This window comes from Leuresthes tenuis, unplaced genomic scaffold, assembly GCF_036924035.1.
Source record: "Leuresthes tenuis unplaced genomic scaffold, fLeuTen1.0.hap1 SCAF_21, whole genome shotgun sequence".
NCBI lineage: Eukaryota > Metazoa > Chordata > Actinopteri > Atheriniformes > Atherinopsidae > Leuresthes > Leuresthes tenuis.
In genome coordinates, this window is record NW_027325375.1 from 17,192,620 (window position 1) to 17,220,106 (window position 27,487).

The following is a 27,487-nucleotide window of genomic DNA, read 5'->3' on the forward strand; positions in this document are numbered from 1 at the left end:
TGCCTCCCAATGTATCGGTATTCACCGGAGTTATAATTTTTGAAGTTTTTTTTGGTTACAACATGTCATAGGCTCATATATCTATCAAAAGTCAACCACACACAAAAACTAAGCAAAGGAAAAGGCCAGTTAAAGAGTATAATTTCAGCTTTATTTTTTATTTTTGTTTATATTATCATTTATTCAGACTAACATTACATCTTAAAAACAGCTAATCTGATCAAAATAACAAATCAATTTTCTGCAGGAGTGATAAAACATGAATAAAGTGTGGCTTAAAATAGTTGACAAGTCGTGTTCATATTGTCTGTCTCTCAAAGGTCGTCCACATTCTACACAAAAGAGTATTTGTCATGAACTGTCAGCGCTTAATGTACAGTTGGACACATAGGAATGATGAGAATCACAATCCAAAGTTTTTGCATAGAAAAACATTGACAGGATCACCGTTGCATGATGACAGCTTGACACATCTTAGAGGGACTGAATGCCATTTTAAAGTGTGCACAGTGCAGAAACAGAGAGCATAAGGCAGAAAGTCAAGTCGAAAACAACACATCTATTGCTCTAGTGAGATAAGGATAGGGGAATTAAAATTTTGTAGAGATAAACGGGACAGGAAAAGAGGTAGAGAGATTGATCGAGGAGAAGATAAACAACAGGATCAAAAATACACATGTCAGATAAGGGTGAAGGAAAGGAAGATTGATTAAAAAAAGAATTATCGATCTTAGGAATAATTTTTTTCCAATCTTCTGTAGGGAAGAGATAAGATGAAATGATCTTATCCTAAAATGTTAATCCTTGCTTCTTGTTAACACAGAACTCCAGTCACTTTTGCTGCATTTCCTCTGCTGATTCAAATCACCACCAAAGGCCTCCCTGAGTCTCCCAAGATCAAAGCTGATCATCTTTAGTAACAACTGGAAAAGTTAGACTTGAAAACCTATGGGAAACATTTCTCTCGAAAAACTCTTGTTGATTGTCAGTCTCTCTGTCTCATAGTTCTTTTTAAGGCTCTTCACATCTCATGCATCTTTTCTGGCTGATCCTGACAAACATCCATCATCTACCGAATCAGTACAGGGCACGTCTTTATCTCCTGCCTCGGTTTGTTTTTCTCCATATCTTTCAGAGCTGCAGCTGACGTGTGACTCTTCTGCACTTTCTTGACAATCTTCCTTCAATTTTTTCCCAGGTAGTTCTTTCTCACCCTTGGCTATGGCCACGATCTGTTTGTCCTGCTCCTCTGCATCTGAGCCCCCAGACTCTCCTGCTTCTTCTGACAATGAATACATCTCTCTGGAAATTTCCCCTGTGCCTGAGGGGACTTCTTTGCTGCTCCAGTGTTGTGTCTGGAACAGGCCAAAATCACTAATATCTTTGGAGTAGCTTCTCCACTGGCTTGAAGTTTCACTGCAGCTATCGTCCGAGACCAGGGACAAGAGTCCATTAGGTAAACCGTTGAATGCTTCAGGGGGCCTGATTGAAGCTGAAGAACTGCTTTGCTTTAGGATGGATGTGGTGATTTTAAATCGGTTAAGTTTGCTTTTCACCTGGCTGCTCGGAGGGCAGGGAGAAATCTTCAGCGAAGAATTTGGGTAAGCAAGACTGGAATCCACTGAGCTGCCACTGGCAATTGCACCTTGCAGAGAAGGTTTTCCGGTCTTCATCATGCCCATCACTTCATAACGGAAACTGGATATATCTTGCTTCAGCTCCTAAGACAGCAAAGTAAACATCAGCTCAAATGGAAATAACTAAAGATTACAGTAGTAAGGCAACACCATAGAAGAAGGCACAAAACTTTACAGTAACACAGTGTTTATTCCTAAAAAAAAGGCATTTATTTAGGCCTCTACGGTACAACAAAGACAGGTTATAAACACAACAATGAAATATTTTAACCAACAAACTTAAAAACGGAACAGTAAGAAGTTATGACACTTAAAATAAAAAGTTACAACACTTACATGGTAAAAGTCAGCATTCTGAGTGATTTGTGTTCACCAAAAAAAAAATCTTGTCCAATGTTTACACTTCTTTCAGGAAACTTTTATTTTATTTTCAGATGACCGTTAACTCATTACAAACTTTTCAGACCTTTTCAGACTAAATGTTGCTTGGCCATAGCTGCCAAACTGAGAGCTCTCCGACTCAGCCTCTCATGTACATGGTCAATATTTAGTGACTTCCAATGTCGCCAGCATATGTCTAATTTATAGATATCTGGGCTAAGATGTTCTTTACTCAGTTTGTTGTGGTTGCAGAAAAAAAAAGCAGGATAACATGTTTAATTGTCATTAGACAATAGCTTGTTTTCAAGTGAATGCGCTGTCAATAATCGGACAAAATGAAAACCACATCCCAGAGTTCCTGGTACAAAAATTATGTCCCTACCCAGCAGATTCTACATGTTTATATGCATAAGATTAATCTGTCTGTAGCTTAGTTCAAATCAGGTTATAATCAAAGAAACTGATATAACAGACACAGATGAGAGCTGTGAGAGAAAATAAAAACAGCAAAGTTGTGCCTGAGAAACCAGTGAGCTGAAAGAGGCAATAAATTGCTGTCCCTGTCACTGTAGACTTAGGGGATTGTTATAACTGGATTAAGCACTATCAGTGCTGTGTTGTGTGTTGTTAGAGCTGCTATTATTAGAAACACTGAATATAGCTGTTTCAAGTTACTTATTCTTTGCTCTGTGGGACCTGCACCTACCTTGAAATTCTCTTCAGTCAGGCCTTCCTCTGTCTTGGCATCTCTGATCATAGCAGCCACATAGCGTTTCACCAGGTTTCTTAAAACCTCCTACACAAGGTAAAAAAGATACATTCTTTTAAAACACATGAAAATGTTTCCATAGTACAAATCTCACAGTCTGTCAGACATGAATAAGATGACAGAGACATTTATGTGCAAAAGAAAACAAACTGTGTCAGCAAATATGAAATCCTCTACAGAGAAAAAAGATGAATGCCCTGCTGAGGGTAATTGTTAAGGCTATAGGGTGATGCAAAAGCTTTCTATTTACACATTGAAATTGGAAATGTAGAAAGTCAGTTGAGTAGCAGAATTTGTTTAATCAAGGCATGCACACAACAACAAGGAACTGTGATAATTTTCAGCATGCTTTAAGAAAGACTTTTTACCTGATATTGATGGTTTATCCTCAGGTTCTCAGCTGCTCGCCTCTGCAGACATTAGATGAATTCAGATTGAGTTAGAAAAAGAGCAGGAGATGAGTTATTAAAAAGAAATGTTTTTAGATTATGTATATGCTGACATATCCTCACAAGATGTTACACCTGAGGTTTGTCCTCTAGAAATAGATTAAAGATGCAACTGACATATGATATCATAGATGAGAAAGCCAACAGTGAATCTTAAAATTTGATATGTATGTGGATTTTTTACAATAACAATGACAATTCTGGCAACTGCTAAGTTGATAAACTGATTATCTAAATAAAAAAACCAAAAAGCTTAATTTATCTAGCACTTTTTCCTAAACAAAGTTACAAAGTGCTTAACATAGCAGCAGAACTTAAAAGAAAAGAAACGATAGACAGCCGAATTACCAGCAAAAGACTATGTAATGTATTAATCAGACTATTATCAATCAGGCCCTCCAGAAAAAGGAAAGTTTTAAAAAGAGATTGAAAGGCGTCAAGAGAGGTCGTATGCCTGAGTGCAATGGGCAAATAGTTCAATAAGGTGGGAGCTCTAATGGAAAAAGCCTGATCTCCCTTAGTCACAAACTGCAATCTAGGGATAGTTAGAAGAGCACTATGGATGGATCTCAGTGGTCGGGAGGGCACATATCAGGTCAATAAATATGAGATGTATTTATGGGCAAGGCCATTTAAGACTGAAGGTGAGAAGTGAGATTGTGAAATCAATACAAAATCTAACAGGAAGCCAGTGAAGGGAAGCAAGAACAGGGATGATGTGTTCATACTTTTTCGTATCAGTGATGAGTCTAACTGCAGTATTTTAAATTAATTAGAGGTAACAGAGGGAGCCATGACTATTAGCTGAGTATAATGAATTATAGTAGTGAAGGCAAGAGAGAACAGAAGTTGACCTTGGTACACCCCAACTCAGCCGAGCCACTGAGGAGGTGCAACCACCCAGAGTGATAGAAAAAGTTCTGTTAGAGAGATATGAGCACAATAAGGCAAAAGCTGCAATCTTAATTCCAACCCAGGACTCCGAGTGATGGAGAAGAATGTTGTGGTCAACAGTTTCAATCCCGCATTTAAATCTAAAAGAATCCAAATTGAGCACTCTCCTCTATCTGCACTTAGCAGTAGGTCATTTGTCACCTTAACAAGGACGGTCTCAGTGCTATGGAGTGCTCTAAAACCAGACTGAATGGTTTTAGTTCTACTACTCTGGCCACAAAAATTAGCGCAAACAGCACTATGATTTATATGAAGTAGTTAGAATTTGGTTGTCATGGTGATACAAAGTCTTCCCTGCCCACTATTTCCAATATTCATCCTTCAAACAAACCAGAGCCTCCTCTCATAATTTTAGAGGTAAAGTTGTGTAGATATTTGCTTCGATCAACTTACTCCAAGAGTTCCAAAGGTTTCATGGCGCTTGGATAGTGTCCTCTTGCATACTTGTCTCTTTATCCAGCACACAAGGTACCAGAAAGATTTAGGACTGGGAATAATGTTGAAAGGGGCTGGGAGAGTGGCCCCTTCCTCAAAGTAACTCATCCACAGTTTTGTCCTGGCAAACTTCCATTCGATGTCAGCATGATCCTGAAACCAAATTAAAGTACATATGAAAAGCATGTAGTACTGTGTGTTTTGTATCATCTGTTCCACCTATATTGCTTTATGTATGCTGTGCCATGAATATGTCCTCACAGCAATGTGCTGGTAGGAGTTGTTCATCATGGCTATGAGCATGTTGAGGAGCACCACCAGCGAAATAATGTTGTAGGTGCCAAACATGGTGGCACCAACAAATTCAGTGAACTGATGGTCTGCATCCACATTGGTCACATAGAGGCTGATCAGTCCAAAGATAGACCAGAAAAGAGACTGTAGGGTCTCAAATAATCTGCAGAAGAAATATACACGTTGTAAATTAAGCTAATTAAAGCATCTACACATAAATACAGAACACTGTTACACTTGAAAGATAATTTTGTCAGCATAAAGCCAAAGGTAATTCTCATCCTTGCAATTAGGAGATCCTGCTAAAATATCAGTTTCTCTTAGCAACAGAGCTTTCACACGTTTTGCAATTAGTAGCAGACATACACACACAGCTCTCTCTTTCTTTCACACTCAGTTTCATATCACATTTACACATTTCATCGCACATTTACACATGCAAACAAGACAAACTCACGTGGAGAAAGCGTTATTCTGCTCAACACAGCGGATGCCCTTGCATTTTCCCCGCTCATCTGAAGCCTTTGTCTCATAGTAAAAGTACAACTGGTTCAGCCCATTAGCAAAGGCAAGTAGAACCTGGAGGAAGCAGAGATAGACAGAATATGAAAAACTCAAACTGCACCACCTCTGAATATCTACTATGCGCTTCCCCCGTTTGTGTGCAAACATTGTTTTAGTTTACCAGACAGTAAATGAAGAGGAACTTCAGGATATCCAGCAGCATTCGCCCAAGAGAGATTTGCAGTGGCCCCAGATGGGAGTTGGCTGTGAAGAGTGAGATGAGGCGCAGGGAACTGAATATGTTTGCTATGGCAAATACTGCCTCAGCTACAAGTGTGGGGTGCCACATTTCCCATTGGTTCCTGGGTTTACTGCCACTGTACTGTATAGGGACAAGAATGGATGGCAGATTTAATTAGAATACAGAGAGGTCATACAGCAATTTACTGTCCCTTCTAATGCCCGTTTGAGACAGGATGATTACCTTAGTGTAGGCTACAATCTTGAGGGAAATAGTGGCCAGGTATAGAGAGTTCATGACAAAGTCCATCAGGTTCCACCAGTCATGGATGTAGTCTTGGAAACCACCATCCCACATTTGCTTGATCTCTGCCCAGATGAATCCTTGCATGAACATAAAGATGGAAAGTGAATGCTTCTGATTTGTGGGCTGGTGTGTTTTGTTTATATATATATATACACAAACAAATCATTTTAAAGACTTGAAGAATCAATTTCCCCCCTGCTTCTTGATGGGTTGGCTGGCTTTGAACCAACCCAACAACACAGTGTTATGTCTGAGGTCTCAATTCATGGCCACATTACTCAATCAGGAGACATTTTCTATCAACTATCTATAACTATCACCTATTTCACTTACCCAGAACCCATGGCAGTATCATCCACTCCACAGTGGTTGGTGCAGGGCCCTGCCTGTCCTGTTCTGTGGTAACAATGTGCTGGGAGGCAAGGAGCAGCAGGAACAGGAAGGTCAGGTAGGACGCTGTGTGGCAGATAAACTTGATGAAGGGCTTGCGGATGAAGTGCCCGTAGCGACTCATGGGAGCGATGAGGTAGCAGAGAGCAAAAACAGGGTAGAGTAGGCCGATAAAGACACAGGTGATAAATTTTCCTGCCCAGTGGCGCCGCCTCCACCCAGGAAACTCATCATACCACCTGGACGCCAGCAGCTGCTGACAGTTTGGCTGAGCTACAAACTTAAAATGACATGAGAAGAAAGTAGAGAGTTAGACATTCCATATAGTACATTTAGAGAGATTAAAAATAGCTTCAATGAGCTTTTCATGCATTAATCCAAAGTATGACTGCAGCTTGAGAGCCTGCTAGAGGAGAGTATCTCAGATCTCAGCCTACGGCTGTTTTCTAGTTTACCAGACCATGATATACGAGTGACTATGTGCCAGAATTAGCACCTGCTGAGAGGTCCAACAAAGGGCATGCAAACGAAAGCATGGGTTGTGTTGGTGGTGTCAAAATTGAAGAGTCATTCTTATATGTTGGAAGGAATCAGATATTTTGATGCAGAAAAAAAGTGGCCTTACACAGAAAGGGCCTCAAAAAATTGGAGGATCCTGTTTTTGGATGACTGCATTGCATTTTTCATCGATTTCTTTTTTTGACACTAAGACAACATTGCTTCCTGAGATGTCAAAATATTGTCTGAGATTTATTTGACATCCCAGAATTTGATGATTCTATCCTACAGCAACTGGATTGGATTGACTGGCAATGTTTGAAACGTCAATCAGCATGCACAAATATCATGAACATAATTTGTGGCTCCTGGTCACTGAGCATAGGTTTAAATGTAGCTGTGCTTTGTGACTTCCTTAGTTAAATGAACTGAAGCTAGATCAGCAGCATTTGTTGAAAATGAGTATGCCTACATGTGGAAACAGATTTACACAGGTGCATACAATATTGTGAACTATCATGCAGAGCCTTTATAGTCAAAGTGTTATCCAGCACCAGTGGGTACCAATTCACAAACTCTGCAGTTTTGTTTCCATGGGAACCACAGATCTCTATCTGTGTTGTGGTATGAAGCAGAACCCGGCTCATATGTCCATACTTCAGCTACAGTATTGGCATAAAATAAGAGGACATGAGAGTGAACTGAGGATGGAATGAATGGTCGAGGGAAGTAGAAATACATACTCTCTAAAAAGGATCTTCAATGACAATATTTCAGATGGACAAAAGTAAATACAGGAGTAGGAGGCCCTGCTGTTTTTTTTTCACAATACAACTACGTTGAGCATGAGCTGTATAGCTAAGCAAAAAAAAATGCGAACCTCATTAGCTTGCACCCAATATCTGAAGCTTACTCGTGAGAGCAGACTATGTCTAGTAATGACACAGTTTAGCTCAGGAAATTATTATATAAAAATGAGAATCATTGTTGCAACTCCTTTATGATCGTGTCATTGTGTATCGTGTCTATGCAAAGAAGACTTTGATCTGACTTTTTTTTATTAATCTTGGATGAGAAAGTGGTGAAGTAAAAAAAAGGTTAATTTATGGCTTGCATCATTCAAATATGGAATTTGGAATGCACCCCCAAGGCACGTATGGGTTCCGTGTACTCTGGCTTCCTACCATGCATGGAAAGGTTAATTGGGAAGTCTAAATTGACCTTAGGTGTGAGTGTGAGTGCATGGTTAATGTGGCTCTGTGATGGGCTGGCGACCCGTTCAGGGTGTACCCTGCCTCTTGCCCAATGACAGCTGGGATAGACTCCAGTCCCCCACCGCAATGCTGAATTGGAGACAGTGGACTTAATGAGGGCTGGCACTACCCAATTAAAATAATAATTGAGAAATATATTCATACAAATTTGCAACAGGAACAATTAAGTAATAACTCTCTATCTAATCAAAAGAGCAGATTTCAATCCTCACAGTGAACCTACCTTCCTCACTGTAGCTTTGAGTCATCTTACAGACCTACTTTCCATTTCCGTTCTAAAATTCTCTCAGTTCCCTCTCCCTGTGAGAGAAAATCCAAACATCAATGTGACGCCACCCTCTTTTTGCTTGTCAAAATCCCAAACAAAACTTGCTAGAGTGGTAAATTTGGCTTGAGTGGCTGTTTCACACAACTCAAGTTCAGTTGGAAAAGTGTCTCTTGACAAAGTACCTCTCAACCATCAACTGTTCATAAGTGCCAGAAGAGAGTGTACCACTGTGAAAGTACTGAGGATGCTCTCTAGCTTAGTGAGGACATGTTCCCCCTGCAGCTATACCAACATAACAGGTCTCCAAAAACTTTTCTCCCCGACTTCCACAGACACACAGTAACAAGCATGAAACCTTCAGATGGTGTTATTTTGCTGAGAGTTGAAAAACATGACTTAGTGCTCATGCTGCATGAAGTTTCTGGTTATTCCTCAGCAGAACATAACCATCATGTGAGTGTAAGTTATATAATTTAACATTTCTGAATTCATAGTCCACAGCTGAAAAGTGTCTCAAATATTCAATATTTGTACTGTGCTATTGTAATTTCACATCTGGGCAAGTTTGGTTCAGTTAAGAAGAAGTTTGCTCAGTTTGCTGCATAGTGGGGTTCTTTTGAGCTGGATCTGTCAAACAGCATCTTCAGCAGACATGCTCACAGTATCAGCAAATAACATTGGTGATGGATTGTTTTAACTATATATATTTGAAAAATACACATTTACCTGTGACTGGAAAATTCAAAATTAAATTTGATTAAACGATACTTGCTTTTCTGACTAAGCATACATTTGCTAACTGTGGTAATATATAAATATCTATATATCTATATATAGATATTGTGTATTGAAAAAAGTTAGGGGACATCACTGATCTAATGCAAAAGACCACTGATTCCATTGCCACCATAGATGAGGCTATGCTACAGCACACACGGCAAGAAATAGAGTACCGTCTTGATGTGCTTCATGCAACTAATGGTGCCCATATAGAGGTGTATTAAATTAGTTAAAAAAAAACTCAATATCTAGTCCTCATTTTGTAACAATTTCCACACATTGTCTGTTAATTTGCTTTTGTAATACATTTTTTTAATTGCAAAGAGACTTTATGACAGGATACCTGAAACACACAAATGCAATGTGATTAAAAACATTGATAACTACTGAGTACATAGAACAAATCTAATTAAGATACCTCATCAATTGCCTTTGCAATATATTTTTTAATTATAAAGAGACTTTGGACACCCTGTATATATGGATAAGTATTATAAATTGATTAAACTTGTCTCCCAGATGTCTCAGGGGTAATTCATTTAAAACTTTTGAGACAAAGAAAGACTTTCTATTGAGGACTCTTCCATGAAGGTCAAATTTGAGTAAGTGTTGCTGCACAGTAGAATAGTGTACCACCACTGTAAGTCTGCTAAATCATCCTTTTGGAATTTTGATTACCTTTTCTTGATAGCCTACTGGCAGCATTTATGGAAAATTGGTCTGCCAGACCTCAGTGTGACCTCCAACAATCATGTTAACTGATTTCTCTGAATCATATTTCAAACATAAGGGCTGCCTGGAAATGCTTTGCTGTTTTGTAAGGTCTCCTCCTTAGTGAGAATTTGAACTTTCACAAAGCCCATGAATGCCTACTTTTTATCGGGCTAAGGTTTGAAGATCCATATTTATAAAGCTTTTAAAAGTGCATTATTTGGCCACTTGTTGATGATTAAAAATCTTCTAACAAGCATGCTACTCCTTTCCTTTTCTTTGCCATATAAAAGTGCAAAACAAAAGCACTATTCTTGGTTAAAATGCTGGAAAATAATTTTTCATCTTTAATTTGATTAAATTTTTTTAAGATCAGTAGCTGCGCATGTAACAAAAATACATTTTGACCAGGGATGACCAGACTTTTGCACACTGAGTAGAATTTAGGAGTTTAGTTTAGGAGAAGAGGGGGAATAAAAGCATTATTTCAGATTTTTTTTATCAAAATGAACTTATGTATCAGAATGAATATGTTTTTTTAATGCTCTGGGAGCTTGTGAAGTTATCACTCAATGTTGATTACGAACTCGTGTAGGCAGATATTCGCTGCAGTAAAATGCAGAAAGAACTGTTTATGGTTCTTCACCACGCAACACAAGTGCAATTTCATTTCATTTTACTGGTGACATTAAACATGTTGAAATACTGAATTGCAGTTTTTACGAGATGTCACAAGGGGGCAATGTGAAACTACAGCATGTGAAACGGATCAGTCCTGCCTGGCGTCTTTGACAATATCAAATATTCAAGAGACAGCTTGTTTTCACTCTGTGATTTTTCAGTGTACCTGCCCACCTCGAAATGATCATTTCATTGTTTATGTTACAGGCAATATTCATCTGATTTGGTCTACTACGGCATCAAAGCACAGAGTTCTATGTGAACACAGCTCTTTCAACAGTAGGCCTGTGGAGCGTTCTCTTCAGATCATTATGAACTGCTATTCTAAGCCCTGGGAGCACAGCAGTGGCAAAGCTGCAATGTACACAGAAATGTGAGGATAAATACAGAAAGGTAAACATGCCTGTGCACACACTACACACAGAGTTGAGTGGAGAGCTGCCCTTCATTTTGCTAAGGGTCAAAAGCAGACTTCTCGTGACTCTTCTCATTGCAATACTGATAAACAGCTTGCACTATGAGCAAATTAATCACACATTCAGGCTAGGTGTAATGCCAATTGCTTAAGAATTTGTCTTCAAAGTTGTCAATGAACGAGAGGAGGAGAGGTCAAACTAAAGAGAGACAACATGATGTGACCATTAAAACAAGCTCTTAGTTCCAAGTAAGAGTTAGGGTTCACACCCACATCTGCCATAGTGGTCATCTGTCAGAAAAACAAGCAATTGCGAAAGGATGCGAAGGATGCTGGACCCCTACTTGCCACTGATATATTTATCAGTGTGTTACTGTGTTTCAGTGTGACAAAAAAGCACGGTTAGTGCAAGAATTTGCAGGGAAATTAATGAATGTGGCTTTTAGTATAGGGCACTTTGGGTGGTTGATAAGACTCGAAAAGTGCTATTTAAATGCAGTCCATTTACCATTTGTAAAGAGCGCACCCAGAAAGCATTTCCCAGGTTAATGTATTTGCAATTTTAACAACACTGATCCACACTTTAAACTTTAATGTGTTCTTCCTTTGCCCATGTTTTAACTATACCAAGTTTCAGGAAATTTAATTTAGTAATTTCAATGCCTTCTTACTCATAAACAGACAAACATTAAGTAACATGAAGGTGCATACTGTAACTGCAAAACTTATTGCGCAAACACGGACAGCAGAACAACTTCATCTTAAAATGTTTGTTAACAAGTCAAGATAGCTGGAACATTAGTCATTTGAAAGGTCAACTGGGTGGATTGTTACCCACAGCATGACTCAGTCATCTCCATCAAAGTCCTGGTGCAATTGAAGGATGTTATAGATAGCATGCAATATACGGGCATATTGGGACATCTCCTGGATAATTAAAACACAGCTGGGGAGAGGACATGTTAGGAGACACAGCTGTGGCAAAGGCAGCAGAAGTGATGCTGGTTTACAGTGTACACAATAAAGGATTTTATGCCCAAAACAGAGAGGTTTGGTAAGATAACAGAGGACTGTCCATCATCACGTCCACATGTGCATTTGAACGATCCTCAATTGTCCTTCAGTGCCTCAAAATGCTCATTTGCCAAAGTGTGTGCAGATGATGTCTAATAACTGAGAACAAACAGCCGTGTCATAAACTGAGATCCTTGCAGAAGGGCGCTGCTCTGACAGATAAGCAGACCGGCAAAAGACAGTTCAACAAAATTTCAGTTGCTCCTGGGAGTGATGTGTTTGCTTGTTCTTATTCTTACTTCAACTTTATATTCAGCAGAACATGTCTACACTACAAAAAGTCTGTTTAACCCTTTTCTTTGCCTACAGCTATCCCATCACTTTGTACCTACATTAAGAACTGTGCTTCCCGCATCGTCAATGAACCTGAAACTATAGCTCACACATTAGTAGCAAGAAGGCGTGGCAATATTTTTCTCTTCAACAAAAAGACTGAGTAACTACTTTGTAAAGATGTCGTGAAATAACTGGGACACTACCAGCCTAAGTTTACTCTCTAATCGACTGGTAAATACGACATAATTTAGATGTACCACTCTACAGAACACACTGAGGGTTATTACCGAATGTATGAATTTACTAACTTACTTACAGGAATTAACTTATTTGCATAATAATAGTTCTGCCCAGAGGGAAAGCTTTTTATTTTGTTATGGAAATAAAACCATGAAATCACTGGAGTGTAACAGTTTTGCAATAATTAAGTTGAAACCATTTTCCACAAAACTGTTGATACGGATTTGAAATGCAATTCAGGTTCTACAGAGTTATTTGATATTGAATTCATTCAGTGGGAAAATCTAAAATGGACTTAAATTCCAAATGCTTTGATAGTGCATAGAAATTGCACCAGTTAGAACATTTTGTAATTTCTGTGGTATGAGAGGAAACTATAGAAGAATGCAATGTAGAAGTCCTACAAAACCGACATTTTATCATTTGGTTGTTAAAAAAGAGTCAGACTGAAAAAAAAAGACGATGACAGAATTGTCCTTTTTCTCACTTGATCTGTTACCACTGTAAATGTTTTCCTATTGATTTTATAATCGAAGCTGCTATATTGTAGTTTTTATATAAGATAAACAAATAAAAAAAGGCAGGAATGGAAAATCTTGTTGGAATAGCAGTTCAAGCACTGGCAACAACCACTAACAGCAGGTGGCCAACAAGATTACAGCACAAATGTATCAAAAACAGAATCTGATGGTACGTTAAAGGAGATTTTTCACGTCATTCAATTCTCTTCTTCTTTGTAAAGAAGGCTCGTGTGTAGTATTTATGTGTAATTAAAGTCTTACATGCAGTAGTGAGTGAACAAAGCGCTCCCTGTTTGGAGACGGTTTCCTGATGACAGAGCTAAACGCTATAACTACGAGCCACTCAGAGATCATTTTTCGGGAAAAACAACTCAAACCTACAAAAATGTTGTAGTGGTTCAAGCGAACACTCCATTGTGGATTTTTCACACTGAATCATTGATCAGTTTACAGGGTCAATGTTACAAGACTGTGCTACAAACTATTTTTGACTGCTGACCATTTTACTGCACTTATGCTCTACTGTTGAGATAGTATAGTGACAAAGTAAACAACCGTCTGGTGCAGAAGTGACTTAGTATAAAACTCTGTAGCATTAAAACAATATAGCATTAGCTCCAATTGCATGAAATGCTTAAAAAGAAATGAGCTCTTCTGGTGGCCCGTACTGGGTAGCTTTCAGCATTAGCTTACCTGAAACTAACTACAGATCGGATGTATAGGGCCCACCTGGGAACCCTTTTGCCTGGTTTCAGCTGCCATACTGTGAAGTCTACTAAAGTGGGGCACATGTGGGGCCTAGAAGGAGCCCAATTTTGGACCCCCACGGGCAGCCCACTACTGTGGGTGTTGCTTACATTATGAAATGTGGGGTAGATGTGGCGCCCAGTGGGACAACCTGTATCTAGCCTAATGGGTGAGTTATGGACCTACATTGGGCCTCACTAAGGGCCCATTCTGCTTTATTTGGGCTACCCACTTTAAGCCCACACTTTGGATTTTCACTGATGCCTCATCTGGGAAGCACACTGTGATGGTAGAGGGGCCGACAGTAGGCACCCCGTGTCGGCTCAATGTTGTGCACACTGTGGCCCCACTCAGGCCCCAAAGGAGCATTTTTATGGGGAAATTTTCCAAATTGAGAGTGCTCTGAGAGCTGTCTACAGGCACAGGCACACTGTATACAGCTTTACAGGTCTGCAGGTAAAACACTGATGACTCATAAGTAATTCACACAACCCCACTTCAAAATAAACAAAATATCTCTTTCGAAAACCAGTCAGCATTGACAAAACTTTAGTAGCTACTAAACTTTAGTAGCTATATTTTTTAGTTTGCTGTTCTTTTTGCATTTCTTTTGCATTCCCCAAGTAAATTGATAGTTGTTTAGTGGTACAGTAGGTAGGTAGATTTACCATGAAAGCTAATCTATGTTAAATGTTAATGTGTTGGCCTTCTAACTGCAGTGGCTAACTGTGGCTAGTTAAATTTCACGTTTTTGTAGCAGGGAGTGTGCAAATAGGCTTGTCTGGTGGGAGGAGTTTAAGATAGAGGGTCAATAAGGAGGGTGATGTTTTCACATTCTGTCATTTATTTAATTGACACAAAACTAGATGTACTGCATTTGTTTGTTATTCAACATCACAACTCTTCATGCTGCAAGTGTGTTTTAGCTGAAACACTACACATAAAGATTAGAGCAACAGATTACTTCTCTTCTTTAATGTCTAAACAAATAGACTCAAAATGAGCGTATTTCTGCAGTTATCTCAGTGCAGTAAACGTCTAAATCTAAAGTTACAATTTCACTATGGAATCAAATCCTTATCTTGTAGCTTATAGTTTGAATTCAAGGTTCTCCATGTATATTTGTCACCTCTGGAAATTGCCAAAACAAAACCAGATAAAGTTCAGCTGAGATCCACATTTGAGGACTTAAACCTGATGATAATCTAACATAATTATAGCTGGCAGTGGCAATAATTCTTCTTCTGAGAAGAGTTAGGCTTGATGTAGCAAAAACTTCAGGCTTGGCAGTGTTCCTGAAAGACCACAGCGTGAAAGTTGCCTGGGGCTTGCAGCACTGAATCATCACAATATCATGAAGCACACCAAGGAAAAGCATACAAGAAAAAAAGGATATGAGACCTTATTGTGCAATTTAAAAGGCTATAACTGTAATATTGCAGACTCACACAGCGCTGTAGGTGAAAGAGGGGGCAGGTGCTCTGAGATGTGAGTGTGATAGCCGACAGGCTAACGGCCAACAGGATAACATCCCCTCCTTCCCTCCTATTTCATCAATGATCACAATGAAATACAAACAAGCAACCATTTCTGTTTCCTTCTTCTTTTGTCCTTCAAAGCAATGATGATATATCTGCACTTCGAGTATCAAAGGAACCTATGGCACCCACTCATACACTCTGCCTTTCTTGTACACGTGTTCAACATCACCAGAAGTCTCTTTCATTACTAGTACTGTCTTATTATTGTTAATTCAATGCATTACGCTTACCTCCTTTTGATGGTACTTGATAGCTAGTTTGAGTCTTGCAAGATCACTGTTGCCCTCTTCGTCCAATAAATTGATATCGTCTCTGTAGTTGAGGATCATCTCTAACTCTCTGGAGCTCCTCGTTTGATCCAGGAGATCCTTAGCAAACTGTTTGCACTGGTGAGACAGCTCCTCATACTCAGATTTGAACTCATTCTCTACCTAAAAGACACGGATAAAGTGCACACAGAATAAAGATACCGTATCTCTAAGAAAAAAAAACAACAACTTGAGTGTGGTTATTTTGATTCATGGTGCTGTTTCAATGATATTTTGAGAAGTTTAATGGCATGCCCTATTCTTTTAAATCCTTTTCATCTTGTCACCCTTGTGTTGACAGCTTGCTTGGGTGCTGCCGAAGTTCACCTCTAAAAAAACTCACAACTCTTTGTCATGACTTTGCTCTCAAACAGCTAATAATGTACTGCTAATTTGAACATGTCCCACCTTTTTTTTTTACTTATAAATGAAACACATGTTGGTCACCGCAATTGGAAATACTCAGCTATGGTTTTGACTCCTTTTTTTCTGCTCATTACATGTCTTCTAAGACATAAAAAGCAACATGAATTTGTTCAAAAAAGCTTAAAAAAGTTAAGTTATCAAATCTATCTAATCATAAGAATCATTAATATTTTTACTGGCATCTATTTAGCCTTACTAAATTATTGGAAACTAATGACAATGATTGAAATAAAGATTTTCGCAACTGACTCTGATTTCATATAAATTTTAATTACATTAATCAAGTGCAATTTGCATTAATTGCCACCAAATTAATTCATTAATTAATTCTGTTTCATAATAGTATTATGAAAGGAAACATACTGTAGTTACTTAATTAACGCGCTGTTGATATTTAAGCTCTTTAGAATACAATTTTGCCAACCAGTGTCCAAGCTCAACTATTAGCCGGTTCTCTTGTCCTCACCTTGCTGAGCTCCTGCAGCTCCCAGCTCAGCCTGAAAGCAGTGAGGAAAGGGTCCTCACTGGAGAGCGCAATTAGTGAGGGGCTCGACAGTGCTTTGTAGATGTTGAGGCGAGAGCGTGAGTGCCGCAAGCTGTCCACATCTGAACTAGACACACACTCCACACAGTTGCAGCGCACCTGCAACATCAAACAAAGAATGAACATTTTAATGAGGCTTCCCTTTGTTTAGTTAAGGATTATGTCCCAGACTAGCAAGGCAAGCACTGCATCCAGTCTATCAGCTAAAGACTGTCATGCCTGGGCATGATATTTTGATATTGACCTTATAATTCATGTGGACATTTACATAATAAATTACATCATATATATATATATATATATATATAACATGAATAATAAAAATACAAACAGCATTATAGAAGTAATACCATGAATTAGAGATGTATCTAGTTTACCCACCTCATGTGGCTGTGGCACGGACACACCTTTCTGCACCAGAAGTTTAATAATTTCATAGTTGTTGGTGTGTGCAGCAAGGATGATGGGAGTGATGTCAGGGGTGAAGTCAGAGTACTGCTTGTCCAATAAGATAGGAGGAACCTTTTAACAGAGGAGAGAAAACAAACCTTCAGTCACACAAATATATTGACCGAAGCTTTCAAAGCAACACACTTTGCCTTGGCCTGTGATTTATTGCCAATTTATGGCCCTCATAGTCTTTTTCTTCTATCAACAGGTTGCTCAGTGCATGTTAGAAGTAATTGGTATGGCTTAACACAGAGCCTGAGGGATATTTCGCTAACCTCAGAGTGCAGTTCAGAGGTCCATACAATGACATGATACGGAATAAACAGGATCAAGAAAACAGTTAAGAGCTTTTTGGAGCTGTAAGGAAATGGCTCAAATAGCAGCAAGAAATTATGTCTTTGGTTGTAGAGATTAATAAAATGCCATCTGTATCAAGGTTTTTGCCGCAGGCTGTAGCTCCTAAAATATCAGTATTCCACACATGTCAGTGAGAAAACGCTCAGAAAATAACGAATCCAACCTATACTTCTTATCACCCGCAGCAGCTAAATCCTGCAATTTCCACGACATTCACATTTATTTGATTCACTGGTGAGGGAGAAACATAAGACAGAGAATTGTTGATAAATATGAGATAGGTAAGGACATTGACTTGAGGCAGACTTATGACAGAGAGATATAAGATTTTTAGTTCTGGAGTGTTTAAAGATTAATGTTAACAAGTTGCTTGAAAGATCTCAGTTTCTCTGTGGTATAACAACACAATCAGGGAAGCTGAGGAAAAAGGATTTCAAAGCTAAACAGATGTGCACACAGCAGTATTTCACAACCACAGTGTCTACTTAGAAATTGTGCTTGTTTTTTAAGAGAATTGGTCATTCAAAGACACTTATATTGAATCAAGCTAGACTTTTAACAACTGGATGCAACATTGTGTTACTGAAAGGCAGAATGCAGTGATTTAACCATATATATCAGATATATGGTTAAAAAGATTTTTAAAGATCAAGAATAGTACAAACACAACACATCACATGTTGACCTTATTACTATTTGAAAAAATATGAGCAATGTGTTGTGAAACAACATAACTCAAAGGGTCCGTGTCACACATTATCTAGACTGCAGCAGGCCACCTTAGTACCCTGACGCTTATACTACAAAGACATGATGCTCTAATTTATGCAGTACATGGTTTGGTTGTCATGCTAAAACAAGCAAGACATTCCCGAAAAAAATACATCACCTTAATGGTGGTGTACTGAATTTCACTCAAAAACGAGCAATTACCGTTCAGCATTAATGGTGTCCTCATAAATGTGCAGGTTACCCATGAAGAGCACTAATGCATCTACACACTGCCATAAGTGCTAGCTTTTGAACTTTGTGCTGATAGCATTCTTTCTCTCCTCTTTAGTCTGGAGGATGCAGTGTTCATGACTTCAAATAGAAATTAAACATTTTTATTCATAAGAATGCAGGACTTTTCCCACCTCACCTCAGTCTACCGTTAATTAACGTTGTCTTTGAGAAGTATTTCAGGTAGTGGCCTTTCTGGATCTTGTGTGTCTTGCCACGCAGAGAGTGGCTTTTGTTTCTATTACTTCATTTAACAGCTTCTGTTTTTGACCAAGATCAAGTTAGATTACATTTACAAGAAAATGTACTTCAGTGCAGATGAGATAAAAAACAGCTTAAAAGACCATAAGCTTTTGGTAGCCAAATATGTTGATTATTATTAAATAATGATTATACTGTGTGCCATGATTATTATCTTCTCTGTGTTTCCATTGCCTTTACTCTTGCGTGTAGCCATATTTGACTGTGTTACTGCATTTTAATAGACAAACCGAGAGCTTCATATTAGATTTAAACTGACTACTTTTACGTGAGCTCCATGACAATGAAAAAAAAAAAAAAGGTCATAACAGATTTCTATGTGGAAAAACACATACGTCGTAAGACGTGCCTAATGATGCCTAAAGGCCGAATATATTCTCTGTTTACAAGACTGAAAGCTAAATAAATTTCTGCATAAGAAAACAAAATTGAATAAAATGGGTTTGTCTGGGTTCTCTGGGTTCCTTCCCATAGTTCAAATACATGCATCTGTGATCAATTTATACATAACTAAATTATGAGTCTGAACGTGCATGTTTGTTTGTCTTGTTTGTCTTCGTGTTTGCCCTGTGACGGACTGGGATAGGCTCCAGGTTCCACTATGACCCTGAATAGGGTAAAGCATGAACATGGAAGAATGAATATATTAAACTTCATAAAATTGAAAAAAATAATAACTTCATAACAATAAGAATCTATCTAAAATAATGCAACTAAATATTTTGTGGTGAGCATGTCATATCTTTTGGGAATGTCTTTGCAAAGCTCAATATAGATAATTTATTTAATTTCAAATAAATCTTATAGGTGAAGGTGAGATCTCACAAGTTAAGAAAAGATCTAAGACATACCATTCTGGATGTTTCACTTAAAAGTAGTCTGTTAGCAGTAGAATCATAAATAGAATCAATGAAGCTCCATGTCATGACTCCTCCATAAGAGGATAAAATATGAAGGATTGTTCATTTGGAGATTAATTTTCTCAAAAAATGTGCCGTGCTCTATATTGCACCCAAAGTCTTCTGATCACACGGACCCTTATTGTTGTTGTAGTTTACTCTCAGAGCGGTCACTCCACAAAGTGGAACAGAGCCGTTTCTGAGAGTTGTCATATTTCGCAGAGGAGGGTGATCTAATAAGCTGCAGTATATACTCTGTTCTCCACGTGGGAGGAGGAGTGACTTCAAATAATCTACATCAAACAGCCTTGGCCTGTGCCCAAGCACGAACAAGGAGGAGAACAAACTGGTAGATGTGAAGTTATGATAATTACAGAGAAAAGAGATGAAATTACAGCCCACTCCTTTGTGTTATGCATATGTGTTAATGTATTAGAATGAGGGCTCCACCATTAGCATATCGATTATGCTGGATTAAACATGCAACATTGGCATCTGCAAAAGCTCAGTTTGCCTGTGCTTTTCTTTTCATTGTAATCCATTTTTAGCCTCCCCATTGGTTTTCACTTCACAACATCACAAACAAAGCTGGAAGAAAGTGGGACACTGAGCAGTTCTGTTTTTGCATCACAGTGCAGAAAATAAACTCAAGCTGATTATTGCAAACACATCAGTCAGACATCCTACAAAATAGAAAGACAAATATGCACAATTCCTGCAAAGCATAATAATGAATTGCCATATTAATAAATCTCAGAGAAGACTCTGGCAACTGGTAGGATGCATTTTCCCCAGACAGCTTTTTAATCTAATCAATGGGCCTCTCTCGGGGTGATTTGGTTGCGCAAGAGTGATCTATTTTCGCAGCCTACTCATGTGACACGAAGAAGCGCTATCTTACAGAGACACTAAGTTAAAGAGGTAATGTATCAGCTGACTGATGTCACCGAGGGATTTAGACTTGAGAGTTTTTGGCCCTTCTGATTTGGCCTTCTCTCCACCAACTTCTTAAACAAGTTTGAGCTCTCACTTGTGTGTGTGCTTCCCTTTCCTCCCTAATGTATTCAACCGCTTTTTTTCCCCTGTTCTTATCATTATTTGACTTTATTCTATCAAAGCCTAATGCAGTGGTTCTAACAGGACACATTAGGAGGGGCAGGAACATGTCCCCATCAGCTGACTGATGAAGCCAAAAACGCATTTGTTCCTTTGTGGTTTATGGTGCATTACTGCTAATAGGAAGAAAAGGAGAAAGGATGTGTGTGCTTGTGTTCCAGTGTGTTAAGTGCCTGTGTGGCAGGGACAAGATAAAATATAAGAATAGAAATTAGAATTTTCTAGTTTTCTGACTATAGCAATTAGGGTCTAAAGAGGCACTTTCATCTTCAACAGAAAAGTGGCAACAGCTGCATTTTCAAAGTACTCTGAATTTTCACAAAATTGAAAAAGAGCAAGGAGTATTCTACAATTTTGCACAAATTCTACATCATATTTTCTCTCAGTGAACATACTCATTAAGTCTCTGCCTGCACAACTTGTTCCTTTCCCAAAAGACAGAAATAGGCTTCTGAAGACAGCTTCCCAAAGTGTTAGCTTTTGTTGATGCCAACAATAGTAGGTAAATTTTTTGGGTGGCATAAAAAGCTCAATGCAACTACATGCAGCTCATAAGATATGCTGCGAGTACCAGCATTTCACTGGCTGACACAGCACCTCTGGTGTTTTGGCACATGGGCCTCTGTGTAAGTGGAGTCTGTTTAAAAAAAAGGTTGCAATGCATTTTCTTTATGTTTACAACACAAAGAAGACCATTGTTTTAATATTCATATAGACATATAAATGACTGTTCATATATTTCATGATGAACAATACATATTATGAGAGATGCAAACAAACAAATCTAACTATCAAGATATTAAAATATCAATAAAAAGAATTAAAGTACTAAATCATGAAAATACAGATTTGGTGATGTAGAAAATGACAACTATCAGCTTCTCTTGCATGTAAGCAGACCATCTTCTCCTCTGTTAATTGAATTCTGCTCCACAGATAAATAACTTCTACATAGAAACTTCCTCCAGCCCATCCCCTCAGTCCCCTCCTTACCTGCATGCCTCCACTGGGCTTCTTATGATTAAGCAGCAGCTCCACAGCTCCCACCACTTCCTTACGGATTGCGTGCAGCAGGGCATCGCCGACATAGACGTTGAAGCTTAGCAAAAGCTCAATAATTTCCAGATTCTCGTTTTCAATGGCAATCAGCAGAGCGGTGCGTCCGAGAGGGTCGATGCAGTTGATGTTGATCTTGAAGTAGATCTCTGCCTCCTGAAAGAATAAAGTTGGAAGTGAAAATCAGGGTTGCTGAGTGAGGAAATATACACTGAAATGGCTTCAACATACTTTTAAAAAGTTTTACAATTCTTTCGATTGGATCTGATAGAACAAATACATGTGTGCAGATATTCATCAACAACCACACAAGGAACAAGAGTGTGTTGAATAAATCAAAGAATAGCCAGGAGTACTAGCCATGTATCCATCTTGGGGGCTTAAGGACAAAAACTGTGGTCATAAATGTATTGTTTTCAAATAAAGCTAATACATTTTAATATTTCTTACAGGAGGCCAGTAGCCTTAGAATAATCTTCTATTGACTGCATTTTTCTTTTTGTTTAACGGTAGGTTTTCGTTATTGATATCATATACTGTGACTATTAAATGTCCCTTTGGAGATTTATTCTGTTCAATTAAATCTGGAGCAGAAACACATAACTTTCACACTAATATTCACTGTCTTCGTCTCAGTGAGAATAGGTTATTGTGAGTTGGTTGACGACGGCTCTTGTTTCGATACTGATGGAAGAAAAATGTGGAAAGAGGAAGGGGCAAGTGTTTGCTTTTGTCCACCTCTATATGGACAAGTGAAGGAGGCAAAGTTGAATAGCTGTGAGAAATTGCAAATGGTGAAAATATAGCAAAACTGAGCTCACTGTATTGTGTTGTTTGTTGCATGGCTTCATGACTCCACTTTCTTTCACTACAGATTAGGCCATAAAGGAACTGCGCAACAACAAAAAAAGGAACCACCTGCCCTGTACTACTGGTCTGATACCTGTCCATATGGTAAACAGGAGTCCCACATTTAATTGGAAATTAGTAACTATTGTCATGGCTGCATGGCGCCCACAATCTTCTAATCTTTTCTGAATCAATTTAACTGGCTAAGGCTTTAATATCCATCCAATTTTCCATTATTCAAACTCACAAGTGGCTGCATTTATTCATCCATTTATTGATCAATATGTCCATTTTTCTATGTGAATATGCGTGCACACATACCTCCAGAGCTTGTTTTACACTACCATAGTCCCCCTTCTCCACAGCTCCAAGGTAGGCTTTCTCCAGAGGTGACAGCTCCGACTCAGCCCGCACAATTCTCAGCGGGATGCGGTCTCTGTATGAAGAGCTGTCAGTCCGCCGGTAGTACAGCTGTGACATCTCCCTGGGCTTCAGCTTACGAGCACCCTGCTAACACTGCTACAGCTGCTGCCAGGCCGAGTGAGTTCACACTAGAAGGGACATGGATAAAGGCATTAGAAAAAAGAAGGAACTTGTTGGTGGTGGCCTTTGCAAGTGTGAAAAGATGATAAAACAGGAAGAGGAGATAACAACAGAGAAGCTTACACAGAAGGAGTTCATATATATATTTAGTGGTGATAGAAAGTTTGTGAGCCCTTTTAAAATTTAATTTCCGTAATTATTTCCGTAATTATAGTAAAGACACGTACTTTACTGAGGTACTTTACTTTACTTTACTATTTACTGAGGTCATTTATCCTATATTATCTCCCTATGCATGGCAAAAGTAAGGAATTGAAGTTGATTAAAATGTAAATTAGAGTGGGATATTTTCAATCACTGAGATGTCTATTTTATGCAAAGAATAAGAATCTTTTAAAGTTTGAGTCTGAGTATTTTGTGGCAAAGACAAAAGAGCAGTTCAGAAAATAAAATCTTTGATAAGATTGGACAAAATTAATGATAGCCTTACCCTTACTCTTCCAGAAAAAGATCCCTCCGAGAGCAAATTGGAAATTAAAAGAAAGAATAAGTTTCACACAGGACTTGAACCACAATCCAACACCTGGCCTACCCCCAGCATGAGTGCTTGTTGATAAAAAGAAAAAGGGAAAAAAATTAACAAGTACATGAGGAATGTAGACACTGTGCATAATTAAGGTTTCCAGAAAACAAAACAATGGCAATATATTTTCCTGGTGACTTGGGTGCATTGTTCACTGCATAGTTGTTGTAGGAGCAAGGGATGTATTTGGTGCATGCCTGTCACTCAGTCACCAGTAGGAGGGTTGTCGGCGTGTGTGTGTGTCACCTGGACATAGCGGTATTAATTTAAATCCCATGTACCTGTTTGTAGTTTTTTTTTGTTTGCAACAGAGAGGGGGTGAGTAGGGTGCTGTGATTTTCTGTTGAACGCAATCACAACCACAATCTATGTCATAATATCTACAAAGCATCATGCAAGTCAAATCCCGTATGCATGTTTATCAATAAAACAATCAAAAGCAGCTATGGACGGATGTTTTGTTTGTACATAGCGTGTCAGACAGATCATCCTACATTAGCCTCTCGGCGGCTAAATGTTGCCCTGGATAGCCGCTACCACAGCTGTAACTATAGGCTAAGTAATCCGTGGTCACATGTTAAATAATGACAAGTTATTACAGCATTAGAACAATATGTATACATTGGTGCCGTATTTTAGTAATGTGTAGCCACAAGATACAGATAAGTTTTTTTACAGACAAAAAAAGGTTAAACCGAATTCTAATGATTTAATCTACTGTGGTAAAGCACAACGTCAACATTAAGAAAGTACACTTGATTTGGCTCTTGAAAAAACATGGGGTGAACACTAAACAACAGGATGTATGATAAAATCCTGGATTTTTTTTTATGGCCTTGGTGCCCTGATCTCAACTGCTGCAATATCAGATCCCGACAATACACGCTTCAACATCATTTTAAATGTTTCTTCATGAACAAATGAAAGTCTTTCCAAAGCAACTGGATTTTCGTTTGATTTGCAAAATCCCAATCACAAGAGCATCCTTACTGCCAGGTTCCTAGCTATCCTTTGTAGCCAAAACACAACAGTTTGGATCAATCTGTGTTCTATCCTGGCAACTACAGGCAGGTTTCAGGTGTGATGGCAGTCAACAATAGTGGCCCCTTGAGGGGATTCATTGATTCATTGACATTTACTACATTTATTTGAACACCTGGGGCATTTAATTGGACAACTGTCCTTGTCCTAATGTATAAGAACAGGATGTATTGACCAAATTATGACCTGCTAAATAGGTGGTATAGATTTGCCCTTTCGACTCATTCAATTAAATGCAGTTTTATTTATATAGTGCCAAATCACAACAATGTAATCTCAAGGCACTTCTTTAGTATTTCCTTTTTCCTTTTGAGTTGTTACGCCAGTAACCAACACATTTTTTGACACAGATAATACAACTCTGTATATTTCATACATGTTTTACACTTTATCACTATATGTTTGTGATCATGAGATGAGATGGAGATTATTTCTGATGTTACTTATTTCTTCTTCCTCTGTGTGCCAGCTTCTTCTGTTACTTCTGGGTCAATCTAAATGTTAAGTTTAAGCAGCATCATTTCCTGGCTAGGTTGAGGCATGACATCCACTAGGTTGGCTTTAAAGAACCACCTTTAAGCCAACCAAGATGTAGGAAAGGATATGGGGTTTGGTTTAAAAACAACACTTTAGGAAGTCAATCCAGCACAGCGGGAAGGACACAATGCACTCTTTTACTACCTTCACCTGGAACATTGGCAATTTTTACCGCTGTTGCAAAAGCACTGGAAAAATGACAATATGTGGTGCCATCAGAATAACAGCATGCTGGAGAGATGTAGTATTCACACACCATGACCACATGTTATTCATCTTGTGGCCATATAGTATCTTGTTGCCATGCAATAATACTTTTCTTGCCAATGTCACAAGGGGGCTCTCTAGTTTGTGTTCCTAAGCAACATTATTTCAAATCAAGTCACCCATCCTCCTTTTTGTTTTTTTTAACAAAAACTATCAGTATACCTTATTTCTACAGCACTGCTGCTATTCCCCTTTCAAACAGTAAAAAAACATAAAAATATAGGTCTGCTTCACTGGGTAATTTGCTCACTACTGGAGTTTATTGATGGTTTTCAGACCTTATTTAAGATCTTGGCCATTAGTATGATTATAAAAGTTTTTTGTGATAATTTCACTCTAAACTAAACTGTTGTCCAGTAAAAAGCAGACGTCTTATATGGGAAGTGATTTCTGATTACAAAAATATTTTTTAACTTATGTCACATATGTCACGCTACTGTGGTAAGCAATTTTCTTCCAAAGAAAAATAAAATCAATTGCCTGCCAGTTAAATACAGAAAAGCTTTGGATATTTATTTCATTGCCTCCAGAAATATTTAGTTTAAGTAGGCAGGCAGTTTGGTAGAATCAGACAGATGAAGAAGATGTCAGGTGAAGTGACATATTTTATTTATGACTCTATGTCGATTATTTCAACCCTGGCATATAAATGCTTCGCTCTATTCTGCTTTGCAGTGTTGTTTAAGATGATAGACATAGACACAAAATACAGCCTCTTGAAAATTTTGGCAACCTACCAAGATGAAATACTAGTACATGTGTGGATGATCTGAATAAATCTGTGGGCAAATACAAAAAAATCACAAATAAGCATGCGATCAACCCTCTAAATAAGCTAATTTCTTCTAAACACACTTTCTGAAATCAGTATATTATTTAGAAATATAAAGTTCCATCTGTTACTCAAAGACTGCTGCATTTATAGTGTCAGTAAAAAGCCCATATCAAGCAAATATATATGTTACTCTTAGAGCTGCAATGCTCAGACAGGAGCCACAAAATAGACTATAAAAGCACATTTAGAGAAGCCTGCCCTGAGCTTACAAAGAGGGTAAAGCAATCATAACAGTGACAGTTTTTACTAATTAACAGCGGGTCTTAGTAGCGTGGAAGATGGTGCCTGCGTTTTTTGACAAATGTATTCACATATATGTTTGCGAGAAATGTTCCGAGGGAAGAATAAAAATGCAAAGGACTTTTTAAAAAAATTGTCTGCCTTATTTGGTTTTAAATCAAATCACAGTTCATTTTTATACTTTAACCAAACAACAAACCTTTAGATGTGGAGCATTGGAACTTAGCAGCTTCGCTTAATGGGATCATTGTTTTTCTTTTGGAAACCGCATACAAATCATTCAGCTCAACTTCCTGAATTTTGAACTCCCAGATGTGAGACAGCAGAGGAGATATAAATGCAGTACCTGCTTGTTGATATGTTGGTGCCTTGAGGCGCCTGTTTGTCTTTATCTTGTTTTTTCGGTCTCGTCTGCATTCTCCACTCTTGTTTCTGGATACTTGGTCGTTCATCCACTGTAAAACCACATTCGGTCCGTTTTTTGTTTTCTGTTCGGTCTTAAGCGAGGGAGAACACCGCATTCATCTCACCGCGCAACAAATCCTGTAGACGAAAATGAGCAACAACCGTGCAACTTTCCTTGGTAGATCACACCTGGTTCTGCAGCGCATCAGATTTGCCCCCTGGGTTTTTCTCGCCGATGTTCTTGCCCAGTCGACTTAATCCACCTGTTGGGGTTGATTGAGCGAAAAGCATCGCCTCCAGAAATAAACGCAGAGCATCCAGATGCCTGGCAGGCGGTCTGCGGAGCGCTGCTGCAGATGGGTTGTGCGCACTTGGAGACGCA

The 27,487-nt window shown here is 38.6% G+C and overlaps 1 protein-coding gene across 3 annotated transcripts; it reads right to left on the reverse strand.

Moving 5' to 3' along the window:
- Positions 1-129: 129 nt before the first annotated feature.
- Positions 130-27,487, reverse strand: LOC140279829 (short transient receptor potential channel 4-like). 3 transcript variants are annotated; one of them, XM_072375026.1, is made up of 16 exons: positions 27,047-27,487; positions 23,688-23,711; positions 22,976-23,205; positions 21,743-21,961; positions 17,046-17,186; positions 16,587-16,763; positions 15,617-15,817; positions 6,304-6,640; positions 5,908-6,047; positions 5,605-5,805; positions 5,377-5,498; positions 4,887-5,082; positions 4,584-4,778; positions 3,156-3,197; positions 2,725-2,814; positions 130-1,721 (listed from the first exon to the last, which is right to left on the reverse strand). In XM_072375026.1, the coding sequence occupies exons 3-16, from the start codon at positions 23,132-23,134 to the stop codon at positions 1,029-1,031; spliced, it is 2,913 nt and encodes a 970-aa protein (XP_072231127.1). In that variant the 5' UTR covers positions 23,135-23,205; positions 23,688-23,711; positions 27,047-27,487; the 3' UTR covers positions 130-1,028. The 3 variants fall into 3 exon arrangements, with proteins under 3 accessions (XP_072231127.1, XP_072231129.1, XP_072231128.1); XM_072375028.1 differs by lacking the exon at positions 23,688-23,711; XM_072375027.1 differs by lacking the exons at positions 23,688-23,711; positions 27,047-27,487 and having other exon boundaries at positions 22,976-23,282.

Excerpts from the sequence above, each read along its gene's own strand:
- LOC140279829 (XM_072375028.1), bottom strand. The coding sequence starts at position 23,134 with ATGTCACAGCTGTACTACCGGCGGACTGACAGCTCTTCATACAGAGAC. Across the intron at positions 15,818-16,586 it reads AGCTGCAGGAGCTCAGCAAG|GTAGAGAATGAGTTCAAATC; the intron begins GTGAGGACAAGA and ends CGTGTCTTTTAG. Across the intron at positions 6,641-15,616 it reads TCAAGTACCATCAAAAGGAG|TTTGTAGCTCAGCCAAACTG; the intron begins GTAAGCGTAATG and ends TGTCATTTTAAG.